The sequence below is a fragment of the Nomascus leucogenys genome, chromosome 2 (assembly GCF_006542625.1).
Source record: "Nomascus leucogenys isolate Asia chromosome 2, Asia_NLE_v1, whole genome shotgun sequence".
Taxonomy (NCBI): domain Eukaryota; kingdom Metazoa; phylum Chordata; class Mammalia; order Primates; family Hylobatidae; genus Nomascus; species Nomascus leucogenys.
This window is the reverse complement of record NC_044382.1, coordinates 73,576,484-73,599,876: the sequence shown is the minus strand read 5'-3', so window position 1 is coordinate 73,599,876 and position 23,393 is coordinate 73,576,484. Positions and strand designations below refer to the sequence as shown.

Below are 23,393 nucleotides of genomic sequence, written 5' to 3'. Positions count from 1 at the left end.
TAAATGGGCCAATAAGGCCACACGTGAAGCAAACATGTTCTGAAGACACACAGTCTTTTGCTTATCTTTTCTTTTTCCACTTTCAATAAGGACATGACATGACAAACGTTTTACTCTCTTCAGCTCGGCCTGTAAGGAAGACAGCAACACAAGCACAAATATGAACGGCCTCTGAGCCCTTGGCCCCAGCGCTGGGGCGGTTGGGAGTGGTGGGGATTGTGGCAAAGGAAGCCTGGTCACCCTGTATACAAATGGCAACCCCTGGGAGCTCCCACACATCATTTCCACCTGGAAAGGCAGGCCCGGCATTTACTACATCTTTTACGTTTTCAAGAAAAGCCAGATACCTAGGTTTTAATGTGAAGCTTCCTAATTTCCAATGGTTAACAACAAATTCCACATTACTAAAAACAGGCAGAGGGTGGCTCACACCTATAATCCCAGCACTTTGGGAAGCTGAGGCAGGAGTATCGCTTGAGTTTAGGAGTTCAAGACCAGCCTGGGTGACATACCAAGACCTCATCTCTACAAAAAAATTTAAAAATTAGCTGGGCATTGTGGCACATGCCTGTGGTCACAGCTTCATGGGAGGCTACAGTGGGAGGATCACTGGAGTCTGGGAGTTCAAGGCTGCAGTGAGCTGTGATCACACTACTGCACTCCAACCTAAGCGACAGAGTAAGACCTTGTCTCTAAAAGAAGTTTCAATTTAATTTAATTTTCAAAAAATTACTGCAAATAGTATAGGTCAATTGACATACATATACCTGCAGGTCAAATCAGGCTCACTGGCCACTGGTTTGTGACAAAGTTGCTTTGTCCTCCATATTCCATATTGGAGGTCAAATAGCCAAGCCAGAGAAGACAGGATGACACAACCCTGGACATGCCAGGAAGGGGAAAGGACAGAGAGGGCTTTGCCTCGAATGAAGGCTCTAAGCCCCAGCGCTGAGCCCTGGCTTGAGACGAGGCGGCCGCCCCACCTCTGATACTCACTACTCCATGACGAGGGTGCAGCTGTGCTTGCTCTCGAAGGCGTCATAGAGCTGGATCAGGTTCACGTGGCTGAGCTGGTTCATGATGTTGATCTCGTTCTTCACATCCTCCTTGGGGGAACCAGAGGACAGAGGGATTTCCAAGCGAATGAGTCAGGAAGAGGAGCCAGCTGACCTCTCAAGATAGACACAAAACTCTTCATCCTTCCTTAGTTTCCTATTCTCACACCAGGTCTCCCTGACTCAACACCCAAACCAGATTCTACAACACAAAGGGCCTGAGTGTGACCCACTCATCTCACAGACAGGAAACCTAAGGCCCAACAAGGACAGGACCTTTTTGCCCCAGGTCCCACAGGCAGCTCTACAGAGCTGCGCCTGGACACCTGCGCATGGTGGGTGGGTCTGGACCCAGGGCTGTGAAGGGGACTTCCTGACTAGAGGGTGGGAATCCTGGAAAAGAGCAGGAATAAGTAGCATTTCCAGCTCAGCATGGGAGCCTGGGGGCCCTAAGGGAAGGAAAGGAATCCTGAGGCTGGCCACAGGGACCTGGCCCAGGCAGATGCCTCACCCGGTCCTTGGCGCTCTTCATTTTGATGATCTTGGCAGCCAGTGGGAGGCCTGTGGACTTCTCTGTGCACCTGTGGACCTGGCCAAACCGACCCCTGCAAAGACATAGCCACATGGCAGGCTGAGAGCCCAGAGGCTCATCCCACACCCATCCCTGGACTTCTGGGTCCGACTCCTCCACACACAGGCCATGTGGACCATCCTACATCCCAGAGTGCAGCCTGTCATCACCCCAAAACCCTGCTGGCTATCCTGAAACCTGCAAAGCAACTCTTCACCCCACACTACCCAGGCCATTCCGCATCCCAGGGAACATCCCCTCATCCCACACCACTGAGGCCATCCTGCACCCGAAGGAACATCCCCCTCACCCCACACCACCCGGGACATCCTGCACCCCAGGGAACATCCCCTCACCCCACACCACCCAGGCCATCCTGCACCCCAGGGAACAACCCCTCACCCCACACCACCTGGGCTATCCACCCTAAAGAAGCTTCTCCTCATCCCACCTCATGTCGGCTTTCTGGCCACCTCCAGGCTGTGCCTCCCATACCCACAGGATGCCTGCTCTCCTGAGCCTCCCCTCCCCGATGCCACGTGGGCTCTCCTGTCCTCTCAAGCTATTCTCTTTCCCCCACTCTGTGGGCCACCATGCACCCCATGCTGTATGGGATGTCCCACCCCAGCCTTGGCTCCATCAGCTCGAGAGAGAGTCATCCTGCAGCACCCACCCCAGTTCTCCAGGTGGTCCCGACCCCGCCCCGTGACTCCTGCTCTAAGCCCCCCTACCAAGGCAGATGCCCACCTACCCTCCCAAGACTTCGTGCTGGCACACCTCGTAACCCGCCGAGATGGAGGTCTCCTTGACGCTCACTACCCGGTGTTCAAAAGGAGCTGGCGGGGCCGGACTGTCATCTGCTCAAGAGGAATAAGGACCCATGAGCCTCCTCTGTGCAGCCCACACCTCTCGGTCACCTGTGCCAGACCCACTTAGCTTCCCTTGGTCCACCAGGCCCTACGTACAGCCCTGGAATTTGAAACCTTTTCTCCAAACCATCTCAGTAGAGCCATCCATTTGGCAGAGAAGGGAGCTGAATGTCAGAGAGATGAGGTGACCACCGAGGTCACACAGGGAGCCTGTGACAGACAGCACTCAAACCCAGGTCTCCCGGCACCCAGGACAGTGCCCTTGGCAAGGCCGAGAAGTTCTATCCAGTCTGTTCATGAGGTCTAGAAGGCAATCCTAGTGGATCTGCGTGGCCCGCAGGAAACAGAGGGCCCACGTGGACAAGGTGATGGGGCAGTTAGTGACACCACTATTTTTAAAGGGACTGTAAAGTCAGGGCTGTGGAAACTCGCGAGGGTGTTATGAGAGGGAGGCAGGTGGAAAAATAAACATCCACCCTCTCTCCTCTCACCCTCCATCTCCTGCCAGCTGAGCCCAACCAGAAGCTCAGCATGACAGCCCGTGATGGAGCCAGGGGGGCAGGCCTTGGGGGCACAGGATTGGGGAGGGGGTGGACAGGGGATCTGTCTGCAAGGGAAACAGACGACGGCCAGCACTTGGAAAGGTTTGCTTTGTTTGTTTGTTTGTTTTTTAATGGTTTAGGGTTGTTTTATTTTAATCTTGTCCTTCAGAGGTGATATGAATATTTAGAAATGTTACAGGAAATAGACTAAATGAATAAAACAGAAGCTAGAACACACAGCAAGTGCAGTGGTGTGAACCGGTTGTGCACCAAGGGCTGGAAGGAAGTCGGCTCGGGCTGGCGTTTGTTCAGGGATCGCCATGGGAGCACTCTGCCTGCTCTCCAACTACCGGGAACACTGACAGCGGTCCGTGGACAGTTATCAGACCAAGGAGGGTGTGACCCTAGGGCTGGAGGGGTTGAGGGCTTTTAGAACAGAAGAACACACCCTGGGTCACTAGCCCGGGTGGGTGGGAATGGCTGACAGTGGTCACAGACACCAATTCAGGTCTTCGCTTTTTAACAGAAGCCTTCTCTCTCTCAATCCAAAATGAGACTCATGGTGGCAAGCTCAGGCAGACAGGTGGCAGTAAGAAATCTCCCCAGTGGCCAGGCACAGCGGCTCATGCCTGCAATCCCAAAGCTCTGGGAAGCCGAGGCTGGAGGATCACTTGAACCCAGGTCAAGCCTGCAGGGGACTATGATCGTGCCACTGGACTCCAGCCTGGGCAACAGAGCAAGACCCTGTCTCCAAAAAAAGAAATGTACTCAGGTGGGCCACACGTGTCCCCTCTCCCTTACCTCTGCAGCCAGCCCAAGTTCAGGACCTGCATCTTTGCGCCTTGGTCTCCAGCCCCAGGATGTACCTGGAGATGTTCCCGACTCTTGGACGCCCCCAGACTCACATGATCTACCCCTGGAAGCTACAGGAAGACTCCCCAGGAGTAGGGGCTCCAAACTCCCTCCCCTCAGGGCTCGTGTCTAGCTAGGCAACAGCCCCACTTACCCAGAACCACGCTGCCAGCCTCGGTACCTGGGGGTGTCCTCCTTACTGCTTCGGCTCTGCCCAGAGCCCTGGCTGCACAGTCCTGCTCAGGCTCAGGGTTTCCCGCCCCTGGGCCTTTGCCCTGCTGCAGACCCAGGGCCCCAACCACGTGGTCGTTGTCATCGCTCCTGGCCAAGCCTGGTCTCGTGCCAGTCTCAGCCCCAGCCCTTTGCTCTTCCTCTGCCTTCACTCCCCCGGGGCTGCTGCTCTCCTGCAGCAGGGAGAGCTCTCTGGCTCCTTCAGGGGTCTGTTCTCCGGGCTCAGTCCCAGGGACTTGGAGGCAGCGCCCGGTCCCAGGTGGGCCCTGCTCCCCTGGCTGGGCAGCTGCTGGAGCCTCTGTGGTGAGGGTGGGTCCAAGGCTGCCCCTGCCTGTCACCAGCATCTCCCCCGGAGTATCCATCTCTTGTATGTGGATGGAGATCCTTGGGTGGAGAGAAACATGGTGCTGAGGTTAGAGGCAAGGACTCTGGAGTCAGAACAGACGTGGGTTCCAATGCCCACTGCTGCCATCATTGACAATGGCCCTGGGGCCCTCCTAGACAGGACACGAGGGCAGGAGCTGGCTTCAGTGGCAGTTGGTGCCATCAGCTCCCAGGATGCCACCAGATGAGGGTCCTGGGAAGCTTGAGAATGGACAGAGGTGAGGACCATACACCCCTGAGAACCTGCTTCTGTCCCAGGAGAACTGAGGCTTGTAGGCGGGAGGCCCGGGTCCCTCTACCTTACCCTGGGTCCAGTTTCCCTTTCACTTAAATGAAGAGAAGGAGAAACCAACTCAAATATCACACTGGAAGCCCCAGATCAGAAGTATTTGTTTAAAATCAGTCAATTCCAGTTGGGTACAGTGGCTCACAACTGTAATCCCAGTGCTTTGGGAGGCCAAGGTGGGAGGATCGCTGGAGGCCAGGAGTTTGAGACCAGCCTGGGCAACACAGCAAGACCCCATCTCTACAAAAAATAATTTTAAAAAACTTGGCCAGGAGTGGTGGTCCCAGATACTCTGGAGGCTGAGGCAAAAGGATTGCTTAAACCCAGGAGATGGAGGCTACAGTGAGCTATGATCATACCACTGCACTCCAGTCTGGGCGACAGAGTGAGAGACCCTATCTCAAAAACTAAAATAAAATAAAATCAGGCAATTCTCATAAAAGACTAGACTTTCTGTTCATCTTGAACAAACAGAAGAGCTGGCTGTGCTGGGTCCATGTGCCCACGTGGTTGAGGAACAGCTCTCCACCTCAGCACAGACCCTGCGCACCCTGGCAATGCCCCAGCTCACTTCACTCATTTTCACTGCCCAGACTCTGCAATACTAGGGTTTGTGAGCCCTGATGGAGGTGGGAAAGGCCCTCTGAGCCCCGACCTCTAGAAGGAAGGACCCTGATCCTGGCAGTCAAGTCACCCAGGAATCCAAACCCTCCCTCTCTGAGTCTCCCCTACTCTGGCTGCCTCTTGGTGGGGCTTCTTTTTGCTGGGCCACAATCCCACAGCACGGGGTCTATGTGTGTCAGTGGGTGAGGGTGACAGTGTGTGGCAGGGACTGAGTCTCAGCAGGGAGGCAGGTGGCCTCGATTCTGGGCTTAGCTCTGCCAGCAGGTTGCTGGACAGCTTTGGATAAGCCTGGCCTCAGTTCTCTCTTTTGTCTTCAGGGACAGTGATACCTTACAGATGCACCAAGAGTCAACCAAGAGAGGAAGGCACAAATGCAGGGGTTCAAAAGGGCTAAAATGGCGCAACTGCTGTGGAAAACTGGAGGCTCTTCAGAAATTAAAAGTAGGATTACCGCATGTTTCAGCAACTCCATTTCTGGGTATATATCGCAGAGAATCCAAAGCAGGGTCTCCAAGAGACATCTGTACACTGATAACTGTAGCAGCATTACTCACAACAGCCAAAAGGTGGAAGCAACCCAAATGCCCAGTGACGGATAATAGACAGAAGGTGGTGTCTACGCATTATACAGCACAGAATACTATTCAGCCTTAAAGAGGAGGGGCGTTCTGACACACACTACAGCATCAATTGACCCTGAGGACACTGTGCTCAGTGAAATGAGCCAGGCACAAAAAGGCAAATCCTGTGGCCAGGTGCAGTGGCTCACATCTGCAATCCCAGCACTTTGGGAGGCCAAGGAGGATGGATCACCTGAGATCAGGAGTTTGATACCAGACTGGCCAACATGGAGAAAACCCATCTCTACTAAAAATACAAAAATTAGCTGAGTGTGGTGGCACGTGCCTGTAGTCCCAGCTACTTGGGAGGCTGAGGCAGGAGAATCGCTAATCACTTGAACCCAGGAGGTGGAGTTTGCAGTGAGCTGAGATCATGCCACTGCACTCCAGCCTGGGTGACACAGTGAGACTCCGTCTCAAAAAAAAAAAAAAAAAGACAAATCCTGTATGATTCCACTGATATGAAGACCCTCAAATACTCAGATTCACGGAGACAGAAAGTACAATAGTGGCTGTCAAGGGCTGAGGGGCAGGAGGTGTTATTTAGTGGATGATGAATCTCAGTTTTGCTAGAGGGAAACGTCCTGGAGATCTGTCTCACAACAACGTGAATATACTTAACACTACTGACTGTACACTTTTAAAAGGTTAAGATGGGGCTGGGCACTGTGGCTCACACTTGTAATCCCAGCACTTTGGGAGGCTGAGGCAGGAGGATCACTTGAGGCCAGGAGTTCGAGACCAGCCTGAGCAACATAGTGGGACCTGTCTCTACAAAAAAATAAAAAATTAACCAGGCATGGTGGCACATGCCTGAGATGGGAGGATCACTTGAGCCCGAAAAGTGGAGGCTGAAGTGAGCCGAGATGGCACCACTGCACTCCAGCCTCGGTGACAGAGTGAGACCTTGTCTCAAAAAAAAAAAAAAAAAAAAAAAAGGAGGGGGGTGGTGCTAAGATGTTAAATTTACATTATGTGGTTTTTATCCCTATTTATTTATTTATTTATTTGCGACAAAGTCTCGGTCTTGTCCCCTAGGCTGGAGTGCAATGGCACGATCTCGGCTCACTGCAGGCTCCGCCCCCCGGGGGTTCCCGCCATTCTCCTGCCTCAGCCTCCGGAGTAGCTGGGACTACAGGCGCTCGCCACGTCGCCCGGCTAATTTTTTTGTATTTTTAGTAGAGACGGGGTTTCACTGTGTTAGCCAGGATGGTCTCGATATCCTGACCTCGTGATCCGCCCGCCTCGGCCTCCCAGAGTGCTGGGATTACAGGCGTGAGCCACCGCGCCCGGCCTCATTATGTGGTTTTTATCCCTATTTATTTATTTATTTATTTGCGACAAAGTCTCGGTCTTGTCCCCTAGGCTGGAGTGCAATGGCACGACCTCGGCTCACCGCCACCTCCGCCTCCCAGGTTCAAGCGATTCTCCTGCCTCAGTCTCCTGAGTAGCTGAGATTACAGGTGCCCGCCACCACGCCCAGCTAATTTTTGTATTCTTAGTAGAGACAGGGTTTCACCATGTTGGCCAGGCTGGTCTTGAACTCTTTACCTCAGGTGATCCCAAAGTGCTGAGATTACAAGCGTGAGCCACTGTGCCTGGACAGTTTTTATCCCAATTTTTTAAAAGAAAACAGTGAAGCCTTTCTCCAGCAGCTGAAGGCCCCGTCCCTGTGTCTGAGCTGCTGGACCTCTCTGATACACCTGTCCCTAGGTGCGTGTGACTCACTGGGTGGGAGGTAGAAATCCTTCCAACACTGTGCCTTGGGACTGGGCATGGTTCAGTAATGACAGGTAGGAAGGGAAGTGTGGCATCCATGGCAAGCCATTCCAAATCTAACTCAGGCCTCCTGCCAGACCAAGGGACACAGGAAACTGCTGCCAGTCAATGGTCAGCTGAGAAGGCCAGCAGTCATGACTTCCCTTTGGGTCTTCACTTCCAGGGGCATGGAGTGAAGACCCTAAAGGCACTTAGAAGCAGCTCCTGCCACCTTCAGTACCCAAAGCTGTCTACCCACCATGTGGCAGACTCACGGCAGGCAGTGCTGACCAGTTCCAGCTCAGTGCCTCAGTAGTCATGGCCTCAGGATCCTCTGGGTTTGTTTGTTGTTGTTGTTGTTTGTTTGAAATAGGGTCTCACTTTGTCTCCCAGGCTGGAGTGCAATGGTGTGATCATAACTCACTACAGCCTCAACCTCCTGGGCTCAAGTGATCCTCCCACCTCAGCCTCCCCAGTAGCATGCATGGATTACAGGTGCACGCCACCATGCCCACGGTAGCCCAGCTAATTTTTGTAGAGATAGGGTCTTGCTTTGTTGCCCAGGCTGGCCTCAAGCTCCTGGGCTCAAGCAATCCTCCTGCCTCAGCCTCTCACAGTGCTGGGATCAAGGCATGAGCCACAGGGCCCAGCAGGATCCTCTGCACAGGCAGCCATGGCCCGTCAGAGCTGATACTTGACTTCGAACCTATTTTCCTCAAAATACACCCATGTCTGAGGTGAGGAAGGGCAGGTAGTGATCTCCTCACTTCCTGAGGCCGCTGCAGGTCTGCTGGGCCTGAATTCAGCCAAGGGTTGAACCTGAGATACAGAACTTTTCTTCTCTCTCAGTGTCTTTTGAGGTCCCTAACAACTTCACAGACAGTTCACCCCCAGCCCCAGATTCCACATTTAGTGTCCTGGTTCCGATCCCGAGATGCCTGCCAGGAACCCCTTCCTCCAGCCTGTGAGGCCTCCTGGGAGGCTCCCATTTCCTCCTAGAACCAAGTCTGACAAATGATCTGGGTTTCTCTGCCTGTCACCACAGCAAACACAGACACCAGATCCACTCCCTGAGCCAGGCCTGGGTTCTCCATGACAGGTCAGGGCCACCCCGGGCAGGCGCAGAAGATGCTAGGAAACACCACGTCCCTCCGAGAGAAGCCCGGGGGCACAGCGCCCTTCAGCAGAGCTGCTCTGGGGACCGGGATGTGCTGGGGAGGGCATGAGAGTCTGCAGGTTCTTTACTCTGCTACGGACCTCTGCCGAGAGCAGGTCCTCAGGCTGCGTTCTAGGGGCAGGGCAGCTGCCACGACTCCACCTCCAGGACTTCCGCGTGAGCCTCCCGAAAGCCCCTGGGGCTGACTCAGCCTGCACCCCTCTCACATTCCTGAGGGCCCTGTCCTTCTCTCCCCGCCATGTTATTTAGAACTTAATTAAATGCCGACTTGAGGAAGCAGGATGGTGCAGTGATTGGGGCACAGGTTCCGGAATCCGGTAACCCGGATTCAGATCCCAACTCTATGAATTCCTAGCTGTGGGGCCCTGGGCACTGGGAGCCTAAGTATTCTCATCAATGAAATGGGGATGACAATCACATTCACCTCCTGCGGATGGCTTGAGAATAAAAGGTGAACCCGGTGAAATGCCCAGCCAATGGCCAGCCCGGGGGCAGGTGCTCCGTGAGCCCCATCTTTTAGCTACTGTTAGTACTGATCTAAGAGCTAGTGATTCTCAACCCTGTTCCCCACTAGAACCACCTGGGGAGCATGTAAAAAAAAAATCTAATTCCTGAGACCAATTCAATTGAATCCAGACCAATTCAATCAACATCTCCAGGCATCTTTATTTTCCAAACTCCCCCCAGTTATTTCTAGTGGGCAGCCGGTGAGCAGTGGTACTCTAAGCTCCCAGAGGCAAGGCCCAGGCCTCCTCCCCATTCCCCTCGCAAGAACAGCCCAGGAACACGTATGCAGTGGATGCTGCCCACGGCCGAGCTCCAGCGAGGGGCTGCAGTCCATCCCCTCCCTCGCCCAGCCTGTAAGAGCTCCCCTTACCTTGGAGGTGTTTCTCCACCACTGTGGGCTGCCCTGGCCTGGGCTGGCAGCCCTGGAGGCCCTGGGCACTGAGGGCCAGGCCCTGGAGTCAGCCTCGTGCCTTCCTCTAAGGGCTCAGGGTCAGGCCTGCTGGACGATGCTCCTTGTCCTGCACCTGGTGCAACCTCCAGGCTCGAGGAGACCACATTGACCCTGCCGGGTACTGGAGCCAATTCCAGGCCAGTCCTGAGGTTCTCGCTGGGTGTCTCAGGAGCCTTGGCTTCCACCTTTGTGGGCAGGGGCAGGTGGCCGGGGAATGCCTGGGCTGGGCCAGGAACACCATCTCCCTGGCCTGGTGAGACCACTGCCTGGGCGGGGTCAGCTCCCAGCCCTGATGCTCTGACGGGGGGCAGCCTCTCCACTGTCCCCTCCAGCACGTCCGCCTTCTGGCTCTCTACAGGAAAACAGGCAGGACAAAAATGCACTCCCATGTGTAGGAGTCTGCCACAAAGATACTGCAAGGAATCTGCACAAGGCCATTCAGTGCTCAGGTTTATAATAGCCAAAGACTGGAAGCAACCCAAATGAAAGGGGCTGGTTGACTAAACCATGATGCATCCAACAAGGAGTGTGGCACAGCCGTGAAAAAGGAGAAATTAATATCTCTATGGAAGCCTAGGCAACACAATGAAAGCTTGCCTCTACTAAAAATAAAAATTTTTAAATGAGTTGGGCATGGTCACATGTGCCTGCAATCCCAGCTACTTGGGAGGCTGAGGCAGGAGGATTGAGCACAGTAGATAGAGGCTGCAGTGAGTCATATTCACGCCACTTGCACTCCAGCCTGGGCAACAGAGTGAGACCCTGTCTCAAAAAAACAATCTCTAAGCACAGCTATGGAGTGATCTCTGGATATACTGTAAGTGAAAGAAAGCAAGGTGGAGAATGGTGTATCTGGCATCCTGTTTCTCTAAGAAGGGAGCATGTGTGAGTGTGCATGTGTGCACATGTGCACATAACCACTGATCATGTTGTCTAGTTAGACTGGACATCAAGGGAAGGAAAAGACAATTTTTTTTAAATGGTTACTGACATATCAGGGGAGGAAGCGGGGTGCAGAGAACAAAAGTAGAAGATAGACTTCTCTTTTATTTATTTTTTATTTTTGAGACAGAGTCTCGCTCTTGTCACCCAGGCTGGAGTGCAGTGGCGTGATCTTGGCTCACTGCAACCTCCACTTCCCTGGTTCAAGCAATTCTCCTGCCTCAGCCTCCTGAGTAGCTGGGATTACAGGCACATGCCACCATGCCCAGTTAATTTTTGTATTTTTAGTAGAGACAGTATTTCACCATGTTGGCCAGGCTGGTCTCAAACTCCTAACCTCAGGTGATCCGCCCACCTCAGCCTCCCAAAGTGCTGGGATTACAGGTGTGAGCCACCGTGCCCGGCCTCTTATTTTTAAGTAAAAAAAATTTTCATAGTGATGGAGTCTCACTATGTTGCCCAGGCTGGTCTCAAACTCCTGGGCTCAAATGATACTCCTGCCTTGGCCTCCCAAATTGCTGGGATTACAGGAATGGACCATTGCACCTGGCCTCTAGACTTCTCTTAATACACATTGTTTTGTCTATTTGACTTTGGAACCACGTAAATATCATGCAAAATTGTACAAGAAAATTAAAGGTTAAAAAAGTAATCCATAAACATTTAAAGCATTTGAATAACAAGTTGGTGGCATAGCCTGCACAGAAAGGTACTACAGCTGGCCCTTGAGCAACACAGGTTTGAACTGCACGGGTTCACTTAGATGTAGATTTTCTTCCTCCTCTGCCACCAAGACAGCAAGACCAACCCCTCACCTTCCTCGTCCTCCTCAGCCTACTCAATGTGAAAATGACAAGAATGAAGACCCACTTCCACTGAATGAACAGGGAATATATTTTATGTTCCTTGTGATCACTGTAATAACATTTTCTTTTCTTTAGCTTACTCTAAGAATACCATATTTAACAAGCACGTGTTAATTGCTTATTTATGTTATCAGCAAGACTTCCAGTCAACAGTTAAATTTTGGAAGAGTCAAAAATTATACTTGAATGTTCAACTGTGCAGGAAGTCAGTTCCCCAACCCCGAGTTGTTCAAGGGTCAACTGTATTCCAGGTGGTTTTGAAACACAGCAATTGAATATGTGTCTCTGGTGGGATATATATGACAAAAAACCCTGCAAAAACAAAAAGAAAGAAGCTTTGACAGTTGCCCAGGAATCATACTGTGGGCCGTGTTGTTGGGTCCTTTATTCTGCAGCTGTTGTGTCTGCAATGTCAGATAAAGCAAATGGGGTCCCACTCACCTTCCCCAGGCTCCCTGGCATCAGACTGCACCCCACTGGCTCTCAGCACATGCTTTGGTTTTGCTCCCTCTTCTTCCACTCGCTCTTTGTTCTAAAATAACAACCATAAAAAATGTCATCATTATCATCAACATTGCCATTCAGGCCACAGACATTTGATTAGCACCTCCCCCTTGTTTAAGACAAGGGCATTTAGGTTATTTCACACAGTCTCACAGTAACATTAGAGAGTAGACACTGCAATTATCACTTTAGAGACAAGGACACGGAGGCCTTCCCAACGTCATAAAATTTAAAAGAGGAGGCGCCCAGCTTCACACCCAGAACCACCTCCTTTCCAGGGCTTCACCATATTCCCCATAAGGGATGAACCCAGCCCCCGATACAGGGTTCAAAATAGGCTGGACTCCAAAGGACTTAGACTAGAGATGGAAAATAATCATTTAAATATATATATATTTAAATTTATATATATATAAATATAAATATATATAAAAATATATATAAATATATATAAATATATAAATATAAATATATGTATAAATATATATAAATATAAATATATATATAAATATATATAAATATAAATATATATAAATATAAATATATGTATACATATATAAATATATATAAATATAAATATATGTATAAATATATATAAATATAAATATATGTATAAATATATATAAATATAAATATATGTATAAATATATATAAATATATATAAATATAAATATATATATATATATATATACACTTTTTTTTTTTGAGACAAGGTCTTGCTCTGTCATCCAGGCTGCAGTGCAGTGGCACAATCTCGGCTCACTGCAACCGCTGCCTCTCAGGTTCAAACGATCCTCCCAGCTCAGCCTCTTGAGTAGCTGGGACTACAGGCATGGGCCACCACAGCCGGCTAATTTTTGTATTTTTAGTAGAGACGGTTTCACCATGTTGGCCAGGCTGGTCTCAAGCTCCTGGACTCAAGCTACCCTCCCTCCTCAGCCTCCCAAAGTGCTGGGATTACAGGTGTGAGCTACCACACCCGGCCAGAGATGGAAAATAATCTTAATATGCCAACCCAGATCAATTGGTCATGGCTACTACAGCACTGGTTTCAGTTGAATTCTGAAGTCAAATCCATGCTTAGGGGGAAACAGTGCCAAGGTCAATTAATAATGTGTGCCTGGGAGCTGGGTTGGGGGATCCCATGGTCACCTCTTCACAGTGTATCAGTGTAGCCAGGGGCATGGACTCTGGAGCCAGCCATGCTGGGTTTGAACCCCACCTTCACCACTTGGCCAAGATCCTTAAATTCTCTGCGTCTCACTTTACTCATCTGTAAAATGGGGATAATCATGTTATCAGCCTTGTAGAGTCAGTGGGAGGATTTGGGAGTAATGTGCAAATGTCCTAGAAGTGTGCCCAGCACATACTGCGTGCTCAATAGCTCTGCTGATTTTGTCCTGCCAGGAACCAAGAGCTATCAGTGTTAAATGGGCCCAGTGTAAGGACACTGGCTCAGAGAAGCTCTCAGAAGCTTTTCCTTAAATCCAAAGGGTCCACACCAGACCAGTGCCTGGCCTGCCCATGCTTTCACCCATAAAACAGCCCAGAGCCCTCAGTATTGTCAGCTAGTCCACACTCAAGCGAATATTTCCAGATGGTCTGACCTCTTGCTGGGTCCTCATGCAAGAGCATGGTGCTTCTGGGGGTTTGGACCCTTCGGTGAAGTCCCTAAGATGAATCCTGGCACATGTTACAGCAGCAGTGCCAGCCACAGCCCAGAGCCTTGCTGGGCCCCCAGGCGTAAGGCACTCACCAGTCTCCGGGCTTCTGTGGTAAGGCAAGCGAGGCCCCTGTATCAGTGAGCGCCTTATGCCCGGAGGCCCAGCCAGGGCCTTCCCCTGCCTTGCCACAGAAGCCCTTAATTAGAAGCCCAGAGGCCAAAAACAGCTCAGGACATATTTTGTTGGGCTTGCACTTTTTTTTTTTTTTTTGAGACAGGGTCTCGCTCTGTTGTCCAGACTGGAGTGCAGTGGTTGGATCCCAGCTCACTGCAGCCTCGACCTTCCAGGATTAAGTGATCCTCTCACCTGAGCCTCATGAGTAGCTGGGACTACAGGCATGTGCCACCACCTCCAGCTAATTGTTGGTTGATGTTTTTTTTATAGAGACAAGGTACTCACTTCGTTACCCAGGTTTAAATTTTTCAATTTGTTCCCAACTTTTAAAATCTATGACATTTTTACAGTTAGGATCCCCTTTGGGGTGACAGAATTGTTTCCCATTTTTACTGTGGTGATGGTGACATGGATGGAAACATTTGTGGAGCTATATATTTGAAATGTGCATAGTTTGTATGTATGTACAGTTTATTATATGTAAATTATACCATCAAAATTATTATGTAATTACTATACCTTAATAAACTCACTAGAAAAAAAAAATCTAAGTTCCCAGCTTTTCTTAAAAAATCTGAAGATGGCCGGGCGTGGTAGCTCACACCTGTAATCCCAGCACTTTGGGAGGCCAAGGAGGGTGTATCACATGAGGTCAGGAGTTCAAGACCAGCCCGGACAACAGGGTGAAACCCTGTCTCTACAAAAATACAAAAACTAGCCAGGCGTGGTGACAGGCACCTGTAATCTCAGCAAAACAAAAACAAACACACACACACACACAGAAAAAAACCTGAAGATCTGGCAACTCTAGGCCAAGATGGCAAAACTCGGCTAGGGCAGTCCCCTCTAAGCAGGGCCACCACAGCTGTCCCAAATGTCTCCCCAGCCCTAAGGTGGTGGTTCCACTGTTTGTCTACATCGTGCCCACTCCTCTCAATTACTACCTGCTCATTACTTTGCGATTCCAGGACACCAAGCTTTGACCTCTGAACAGTAAGGACATAGCACATGGAGAACACACAGCCCAGCACCTGGCATGGGGGAGGCACTTCATCAAAACTGCTCACTGCCGCTGTCACCATGATCACCAGCATCATCAATGTGGCCCAAATCCCCTGCTCGGCAGACAGCTCCCCCTTATCCTTCTGCAGGCTCTGTCCTGCCGCCCCCGGAGCTGGGGGAACTGGAGGCATGAAACACACCTCCTCCTCTTTTACCCACCGGCAGAAAGGGACTTGGACAGACTGTCCTTTGGCAGACCTTGTTGGGCTCAAACTGTCCTCCCCTTCCCTCATCTTTAGGGTAGGCAGGCGCATGCGTGTGCACCCCCCACCCCCAGCTGGGTGCTGTCTTCAGGGCTCAGCCTTCTAGTGCCTGCCGTTTCTGTGCTTCCTCACACACCATTCTAGAGGACTGGTGCCTCTGAACACATATGCCTGGGGCTGTTTTCCAGGAGACTGCACCTGGCTTCCAGGGATGATCGAATTCACTGCTGGAACCAAATGAAGTGCCGCTGGGGACTTCTGAAGATCTCAGGAGGACCTTCACAAAGTGCTGGCACAATTTTCAAATTTAACCACCAGTGCTAGGATTTAATTCCATTCCACAGATGGTTGCCATGCCCCACTCTCCCAGGAAACACAGTCCCCAAGAAGCCTCCATAATGCATGGCGTTCAGCACTGACGATGTGTTTAGCAGCTGTGGCTAGGTCTCAGTTCACCGCTCATTCTCTGAGCCCTTCCTGCAAGACCTGCCCTGGCCTCAGAACACCGAGGGAAGCAGAGGCTTCCTGTCATGGGCCAATCAGCAGCCGACAGCCTGATGGGGAGACTGGACCAAACCAAAAGACATTCCTAACATGTTTATTAAAACGCCAGGGCCAGAGGAGAGATCTAGCAAGTTCCAGTGGGGCAGGACAGACGGGAAATGGCACAAGAACTCAGAAAAGAGGAAGTTCTATGATTTCCCTTACCCAGAAATGCCTTCATGCAACATGTATAACAGCTAATTTCATTAATACATGAAGTGCTCTTACAAATCAGTAAGAAAAAGGCAAAAAAAACAAAATAGGAAAGGGGGAAAAGGTATGAGCAGGCAGTTCACAGAAAATACAAAAGGTTTCAAACCTGTGAGTGATGTTCAGTCTTCTAGTAAAATAAATATAAATCAAAACTATGAGACATATTAGTCTAGCTTTGGTTATATTTGAAATTTTCCATAATAAAAACCTAAAATTTTTTCATAAGTTCAGAAGGTTAGTTTTAAGAGACACATAAATATTTGTGTTATCTGGGTCTGATACAAATAAACTGTAAATTTTATTTTATTTTATTTTATTTTTGTGAGATGGAGTCTTGCTCTGTCACCCAGGCTGGAGTGCAGTGGCGCAATCTTGGCTCACTGCAACCTCCGCCTCCCGGGTTCAAGCGATTCTTCTGCCTCAGCCTCCCGGGTAGCTGGGACTACAGGCGCACACCACCATGCCCGGCTAATTTTTGTATTTTTAGTAGAGACAGGGTTTTCACCACATTGGCCAGACTAGTCTCGAACTCCTGACCTCGTGATCTGCCCACCTTGGCCTCCCAAAGTGCTGGAATTATAGGTGTGAGCCACCACACTCAGCTTTTTTTTTTTTTTTAAGATGTAGTTTTTGCTCTTGTTGCCCAGGCTGGAGTATGGTGGTGCAATCTTGGCTCACTGCAGCCTCCAACCTCCTGGGTTCAAGCAATTCTCCTGCCTTAGCCTCCCGAGTAGCTGGCATTACAGGCATGCGCTACCATGCCCAGCTAATTTTTGTATTTCTATTAAAGACAGGGTTTCAGCATGTTGGCCAGGCTGGTTTCGAACTCCTGACCTCAGGTGATCCCCCCCACCGCCTTGGCTTCCCAAAGTGCTGGGATTACAGGCTTGAGCCACCTCGCCCGGCCTAAAATATTTTTAAAGTATAAGATAATCAGGGAAATTTGAACACCGAACTTCAGTAATACTAAAAAGTTATCATTCGGCCCAGTGCAGTGGCTCGTGCCTATAATCCCAACACTTCGGGAGGCTGAGACAGGAGGATTGCCTGAGCCCAGGAGTTCAAGACCAGCCTGGGCAACCCTGTGAGACCCTGTCTCTAAATAAAAATAAATAAAGTTATTCACTTTTTTAGGTGTGACGATAGTATCAAGATTATGTTTTTTAAAAGAGCCCTTATCTTTTTGCTATAAATGCTAAAACATTTATGAAATAAATGATCCAACATCTCAGATTTCCTTAAAATAATCTGAAGGGGGACGTGGGTGGGGAAAAGAGAAAAAAAAAAACATGCACAATAATTTCCCATTTTCGTTCACCAGAAAGGCAAAGAATCAAAAGCATTCCCACACCTTGATGGTAGGAGACTGATTTGGAGTAGCTTCTTTGAAGGCTGACTTGCCTTTATCTGTACAAATTTACCATTTGGCTTGGCATTTCCACTGCCGGGAGTGTATCATGCAGATAAACTCACACTTGTGACATATATCTATAGATATTCACTGCATCATTATTTATAGTTGCTAAAAATGAGAAACAATAGAAACAAACGGGGATCTGGGCGGTTAACAACTGAAGACACAGCCCCCAAAGGGAGTACCCGGATATATTCATAATGATATAAACATCAATCAATGCCCAAAATATATTAAGTAAAAAATTAGAAATCAGGGCCAGGACAATGTGAATAACATTTGAATTAAAATAAAACAATTCTGCCAGGAGCGGTGACTCACACCTTTAATCCCAGCACTTTGGGAGGCCGAGGCAGGCAGATCACTTGAGGTCAGGAGCTCGAGACCAGCCTGGCCAACATGGTGAAACCCCATCTCTACTAAAAATACAAAAAAATTAGCCGGGCATGGTAGCGGGCGTCTGTAATCCCAGCTACTCAGGAGGCTGAGACAGGAGAATCGCTTGAATCCAGGAGGTGGAGGTTGCAGTCAGTTGAGATCGTGCCATTGAACTCCAGGGGTGACAGAGCGAAGCTCCGCCTCAAAAACAAAACAAAAACAACAAAGCAATTCTGGTGCTACAGATTGTGGGAAAAACAAAACAAAACAAAAGGGTGCTGGGATACCAAGGTGCTTGTAGACACAGCCTCTATCTGGAAGGATTCAAAGGAAATCAGAACCCACGCTTGCCTAGGGGGCAGGGTATTGGTGTTCTGTGGCCTGGGTGATGGAATAGGAAGGAGATGTATGCTCTTTACTCTACATGATTTTTTTTTACTATGTGCATATTAATTTTGTTAAAGCCATTGATTAGATCTATTTTATTATTTACAGTAGTGACTCTGTATCTGCTGGGGATTGGTTCCTGGGCCCCCTCCACACCAAAATCTATGGCTGCTCAAGTCCCTGATATAAAATGTCATGGTATTTGCATGTAACCTACACACACCCTCCCATACACTTTAAATCACCTCTAGATTACTTACAATACCTAATACAATGTAGATGCTATATGAGTAGTTGTTATACTATTGTATAACAACTGTATTATTATTTAGAGAATAATGACAAGAAAGAAAAACCTGTACATGCTCAGTACGGACACACCATCACAGGACTAACTACATTTTGATCCGAGATTTGATTGAATCTGCAGATGTAGAACCCACAAATATGGAGGGCTGACTATAATTAGATTACATTTCTTTATTTTTTTAAGAGACAGGGCCTCACTCTGTGGCCCAGGCTGGAGTGTACTGGCACAAACATAGCTCACTGAAGCCTCCATTTCCAGGACTCAAACAATTCTCCCACCTTAGCCGCCTGAGTAGCTGGTTCTACAGGTATGTGCCACAATGCCTGGCAAATTTTTTTATTCATTTTTTGTAGAGACGGGGTCTTACTATGTTGCCTAGGCTGGTCTCAAACTCCTGGCCTCAAGCAATCCTCCCACCTTGACCTCCCAAAGCACTAGGATTACTTACAGGCATGAGCCACTGCACCCAGCATTTTATTTTTTAAAGCTGGGCTTGGTTAGGGTCACACTGCCCTGCAGGCCAAGCCCTCAGAAAAGGCACCGTGCAGACAGCGGGGGCTAGGGAGAGGGGCAGCTCTGAGAGGAGCTGCAGGGCAGGGAGGGGAAGGGGCAGCAGGGGAGCTCTGGCCTGGTGCGGCGAGGGGAGGCATGCTCCTGTCCTTGGCAGCTGACACAGAGTCAAGCACAGACCCCTTTGACCCCAGCTCATCTCTTTCCAGAGGCTGGTGAGTCACTGCAGGGGTCTGAAATGGTGGCTCCAGGTTGTCTGAGTGTTGCTAAGTGGCTGACCCCTAGCTGTCCCCAAACAGGGTGTTCCCTCTACAGACCTCACCCCCCATATCCTTCTCCCAGCGGCCAAGCTTCCATTAGCCTGCAGGATTGATTATGCAACTCTTGGGAACAGCCGCTCCCAGGAATGCCACCCTCCACCCCCAGGCTCCGGCTCCTGCCTGCTGTCCTCCTGGGTGACTGTCAACACTCCTCTCCCCACAGGCAGCTGCACTCTCCACCCCCTCTGGAGCTAAGCTTAAGGTTGGGGATAGGAGGTGGCGGGTGGGTTTCTGAGCAGGGCTTCATCAGGACAGCACTCCTGCCTGTCCCACCCCATGTGTGAAGGAGCAGAAGGGCAGTCACGGGGGTGTCAGAGAAGTGTGGTGGTCGTCTCTCCCGAACCGCCAGCGTGTCCCCCATGGTTAGGTTCCCTGGAGCTGCCAAGACCCTGCAGTCCTGGCCAGAGCCCCACTTCTTCCCTTCCCTGGGGAGAACGGCAGGCAGTGTCCTGACTGGAAATCCACCTATGACCTGTAAGTTTCCAGCTCTCCTTTTCCCCATCAACAGGTCACACAGGAAGGGGACACCATGCCTCCAGCTCTCCAAACACTGCCTGCCTGGCCAGTCTCCCACCAGGGCCAGGGCCTCCCAACCAGCCAGGGTAGGGAAGCAGGAACCAACCTCCTCAGGGCTGTCACCTGGGCTGCCTCTCCTCCAGGGGACACGCCCCTGCATGAGGAAATCCGCCACCTTCGATTTCTGGAACGTGGCCCCCACCAAAGCGATGGCCCTGTCCACCGCAGCCACCATCCTGAAGAGGGCCTCCAGCCTGGCACCGTGCTGGGCCGCATCCTGCTGCATGGCCCTCACCAGCTCCAGGACCTTGGGCCACCCGGCCTGGGTGTCAACGGGGGGAACCCCATCAGCCCCGCCCGGGCCCGGTGCCCGGGAGGCCTCCAGCCTGTGCAGGCCCTGCTCCAGGTGGCCCATGTCTCGGCACATGCTCTGCAACTTCTCTGTGACATCTTCTTGGAAGTGCAGGAGCTGGTCCACCTTCTCGTTCAGCATGTTCAGCTTTTTGTCCATGGTGGTTAAGCAGGCCTTGCCCAACCCTGGCAGCCCCCCGTGCCCCAGACTCTCCTCGGAGGTTCCTGACATGCTGGTGCAGGCCTGACCAGGGCAAGAGCAGGGAATGAGGAGAGGCACAGACCCCTGGTTCTCACTCAGGCAGTGGTGTCTGCAAGGTCATTGTCCTCCGTAGCTGACAGCCTCCTGGCAGCACCAACCTCCACAATAGCCTGGGCTGTGTGAGGAGCACAGAGGCCCGGGTTCTTCCTGTGCCTTTGCTTTACTTATCTCCCACCCTACACGGGCCTGAGTGACAGGCCGAGGTTGGCCCAGGCCCTTCTCCTTGGGGCCCCTTTGACATCACGGCAGCATTTAACATTCCTCTCTGAGAGGCTGCTGATGGGCAAATATGTTAAGAATCTGCCCAGAGCCGACAGGGTTTGTGCAACTAATGGTTCGGAGGAAAGGAAAGGGTCCTTTGGAGAATGGCACCCACCAGCTGGGCTCCAGGAAGGATCCCGGGGTGGAGGAAGGTCCTTAGAGGCCCAGAGCCCTGAGGTCACACACATCAGTGTCACAATAAAAAGCAAGACCAAGACAGAAAGGAATGTGAGACCACTCAGCAAAGTTGTGACTTTTGCCATGATGAAAATTTTGATGCTTCTGCAAATTTAAAACAAACTTCAGGTGCCACTACTACACCAGCGTTTAGAACATGTGTTTAGACTGTCTGTAGGGTGGCCGGCAGGTCCCTCCCCACCGGAGCCCTCAGTCACTAGTCCCTTGTACCTAAAAATAGAACTGAGGGCAATGGCCCTGGCCACCTGCCAATCGCTGTCCCGAGGGCCATGTTCTTCACAGGGCCCTCAAGGGGACACTCACCAGAGACACCTGCTTCCCCCAATAACAACTATGCAGGTATCAGACATGCAATTTCCATACCGAAACAGACTCAGCAGGGACCCAGAGCACAACAGGCCCGTGTTTCCTGTGGTTTACAAACGTTTTTGCCTTAGAAGCCCTTGGTTCAAATAAAACATTTTACAGAAATATCAGTCAATAAAGCAGACACAAGCCGAGATGCTAAGGTTACCCCCGAGGTGGGGCACAGGGAGCCCCTCAAACTCCCAGGGACGCCACGGAGCAGTCTGACCTACACCATTTCCATCCAGCTCCCCGCGGGCAGAAGGCAAAGCCCAGAGAGGGGCATTTGCCCAAGGCAGCCCAGGCAGGCACACAGCCTCCTGAGGATGGTCCAGCCATGGGCAGGGCTGCCCCCAAGGGAGGGGGCTTTGGTATCCCCCTCAAGCTTCCCCCTTCTGAATAAAAGCAATTATGATAAAATCTGACCCGGACATTCGGAATCTAAAAGCACTATTAGGGCCGGGTGCAGTGGCTCACATACGTAATCCCAGCACTTTGGCAGGCGGATTGCTTGTGTCCAGGTGTTCGAAACCAGCCTGGGCAACATGGTGAGACCTGGTCTCTACAAAAAATAAGCCAGGCGTGGTGGCACACACCTGTGGTCCTAGCTACTCAGGAGGCTAAGGCGGGAGGATTGCTTGAGGCTGCAGTGAGCTCTGATCCTGCCACTACACTCCAGCCTGGCCAACAGAACGAGACCCTGTCTTCAAAATAAATAAATACATGAAAGCACCATTAGAGGTTTTGCTATGTTAAACCATTAACCTATCACTGCAATGAGCTTGCTATGCAAATGCAGCTTGACCACAACCTTCTCTACCTACCCTTCTATCCCGATAGTTGCCCCTGGGCAGCCCACAGAGAAATCTAAACCCATTCCTGAGAGCACAGCCCTGGGTGTCATTGGTGGAATGACCCAGAACATGCTAGAAAGAGCAGGGTCTGTTATATTCACCGCCACTGAAAACACACAAATAAACAAAGTCTCCCTGGAAAAGGAAATTTGAGGGGTAACCCTGTGTTCCAGTCCCTCTGGGGATCCACCGTGCGCCTCAGGAGGACCTCATCTGCCACAGAAGACTCCCCCACCCGACCAGGGCAGCGGGCTCTCCCGACACTTCACACTTAGCACTTCCCTGCAGATCTGGGCTCCCTGGGCCAACCTTTGGGAAATGGCTGCTTAGGGAAGTCTCCAGAAGTCTAATACACCCAGCCCCTGTGCCTCTCCCCAGTTGGTGCCCATAATTTTTGTGGAATAAAATTCCCACCAGACAAGAGAGGCAGACCCTGGTCTCTGGAGGAGAGACTTCATTATTGCCACTGCTGTGGAGATCTCTGGAGAACCAGCATCCAGCCAAGTCCTGGGTTAATAAAGCTGGAAAGGGCCGGATGCAGTGGCTCATGCCTGTAATCCTAGCATTTTGGGAGGCCAGAGCAAATGGATCACAAGGTCAAGAGATTGAGACCATCCTGGCCAACATGGTGAAACACCGTCTCTACTAAAAATACAAAAATTAGCTGGGCATGGTGGTGTGCACCTATAATCCCAGCTACTTGGGAGGCTGAGGCAGGAGAATTGCTTGAACCGGTGAGGCAGAGGTTGCAGTGAGCCGAGATTGCGCCACTGCCCTCCAGCCTGGCGACAGAGCGAGACTGTGTCTCAAAAATAAATATATAAGCCAGTTGTGGTGGCTCATGCCTGTAATCCCAGCACTTTGGGAGGCCGAGGCAGGTGGATCACCTGAGGTGAGGATTTCGAGACCAGCCTGGCTAACATGGTGAAACCCCATCTCTACTAAAAAAATACAAAAAATTAGCCAGGTGTGGTGGTGCATGCCTGTAATCCCAACTACTCGGGAGGCTGAGGCAGGAGAATCTCTTGAACCCGGGAGACGGTGGTTGCAGCGAGCTGAGATCACGCCATTGCACTCCAGCCTGGGCAACAAGAGTGAAACTCTGTCTCAAAAATAATAATAATAATGATAAAGAAAACAAATAAATAAGCCAGAAAGATAACTTCAAAGTCTAAATGAATCCAGAGGA

The 23,393-nt window shown here is 50.7% G+C and overlaps 1 protein-coding gene across 2 annotated transcripts in view; it reads right to left on the bottom strand.

The window, feature by feature from the left end:
- Positions 1-23,393, bottom strand: part of MYLK3 (myosin light chain kinase 3) — a 59,858-nt gene that overhangs the window by 24,381 nt on the left and 12,084 nt on the right. Inside the window, exons 1-7 of one of the 2 annotated variants that reach the window (XM_030797600.1) lie at positions 20,040-20,667; positions 12,177-12,267; positions 9,847-10,279; positions 4,044-4,504; positions 2,378-2,483; positions 1,567-1,660; positions 997-1,106 (exon numbers count right to left, since the gene is read on the bottom strand). In XM_030797600.1, the coding sequence (XP_030653460.1) occupies positions 997-1,106; positions 1,567-1,660; positions 2,378-2,483; positions 4,044-4,504; positions 9,847-10,279; positions 12,177-12,267; positions 20,040-20,516 (1,772 nt within the window). In that variant the 5' untranslated portion in view covers positions 20,517-20,667. Of the gene's footprint in view, positions 1-996; positions 1,107-1,566; positions 1,661-2,377; positions 2,484-4,043; positions 4,505-9,846; positions 10,280-12,176; positions 12,268-20,039; positions 20,668-23,393 lie in introns of those variants that run through there. The other variant, XM_030797601.1, reaches the window with a different exon arrangement.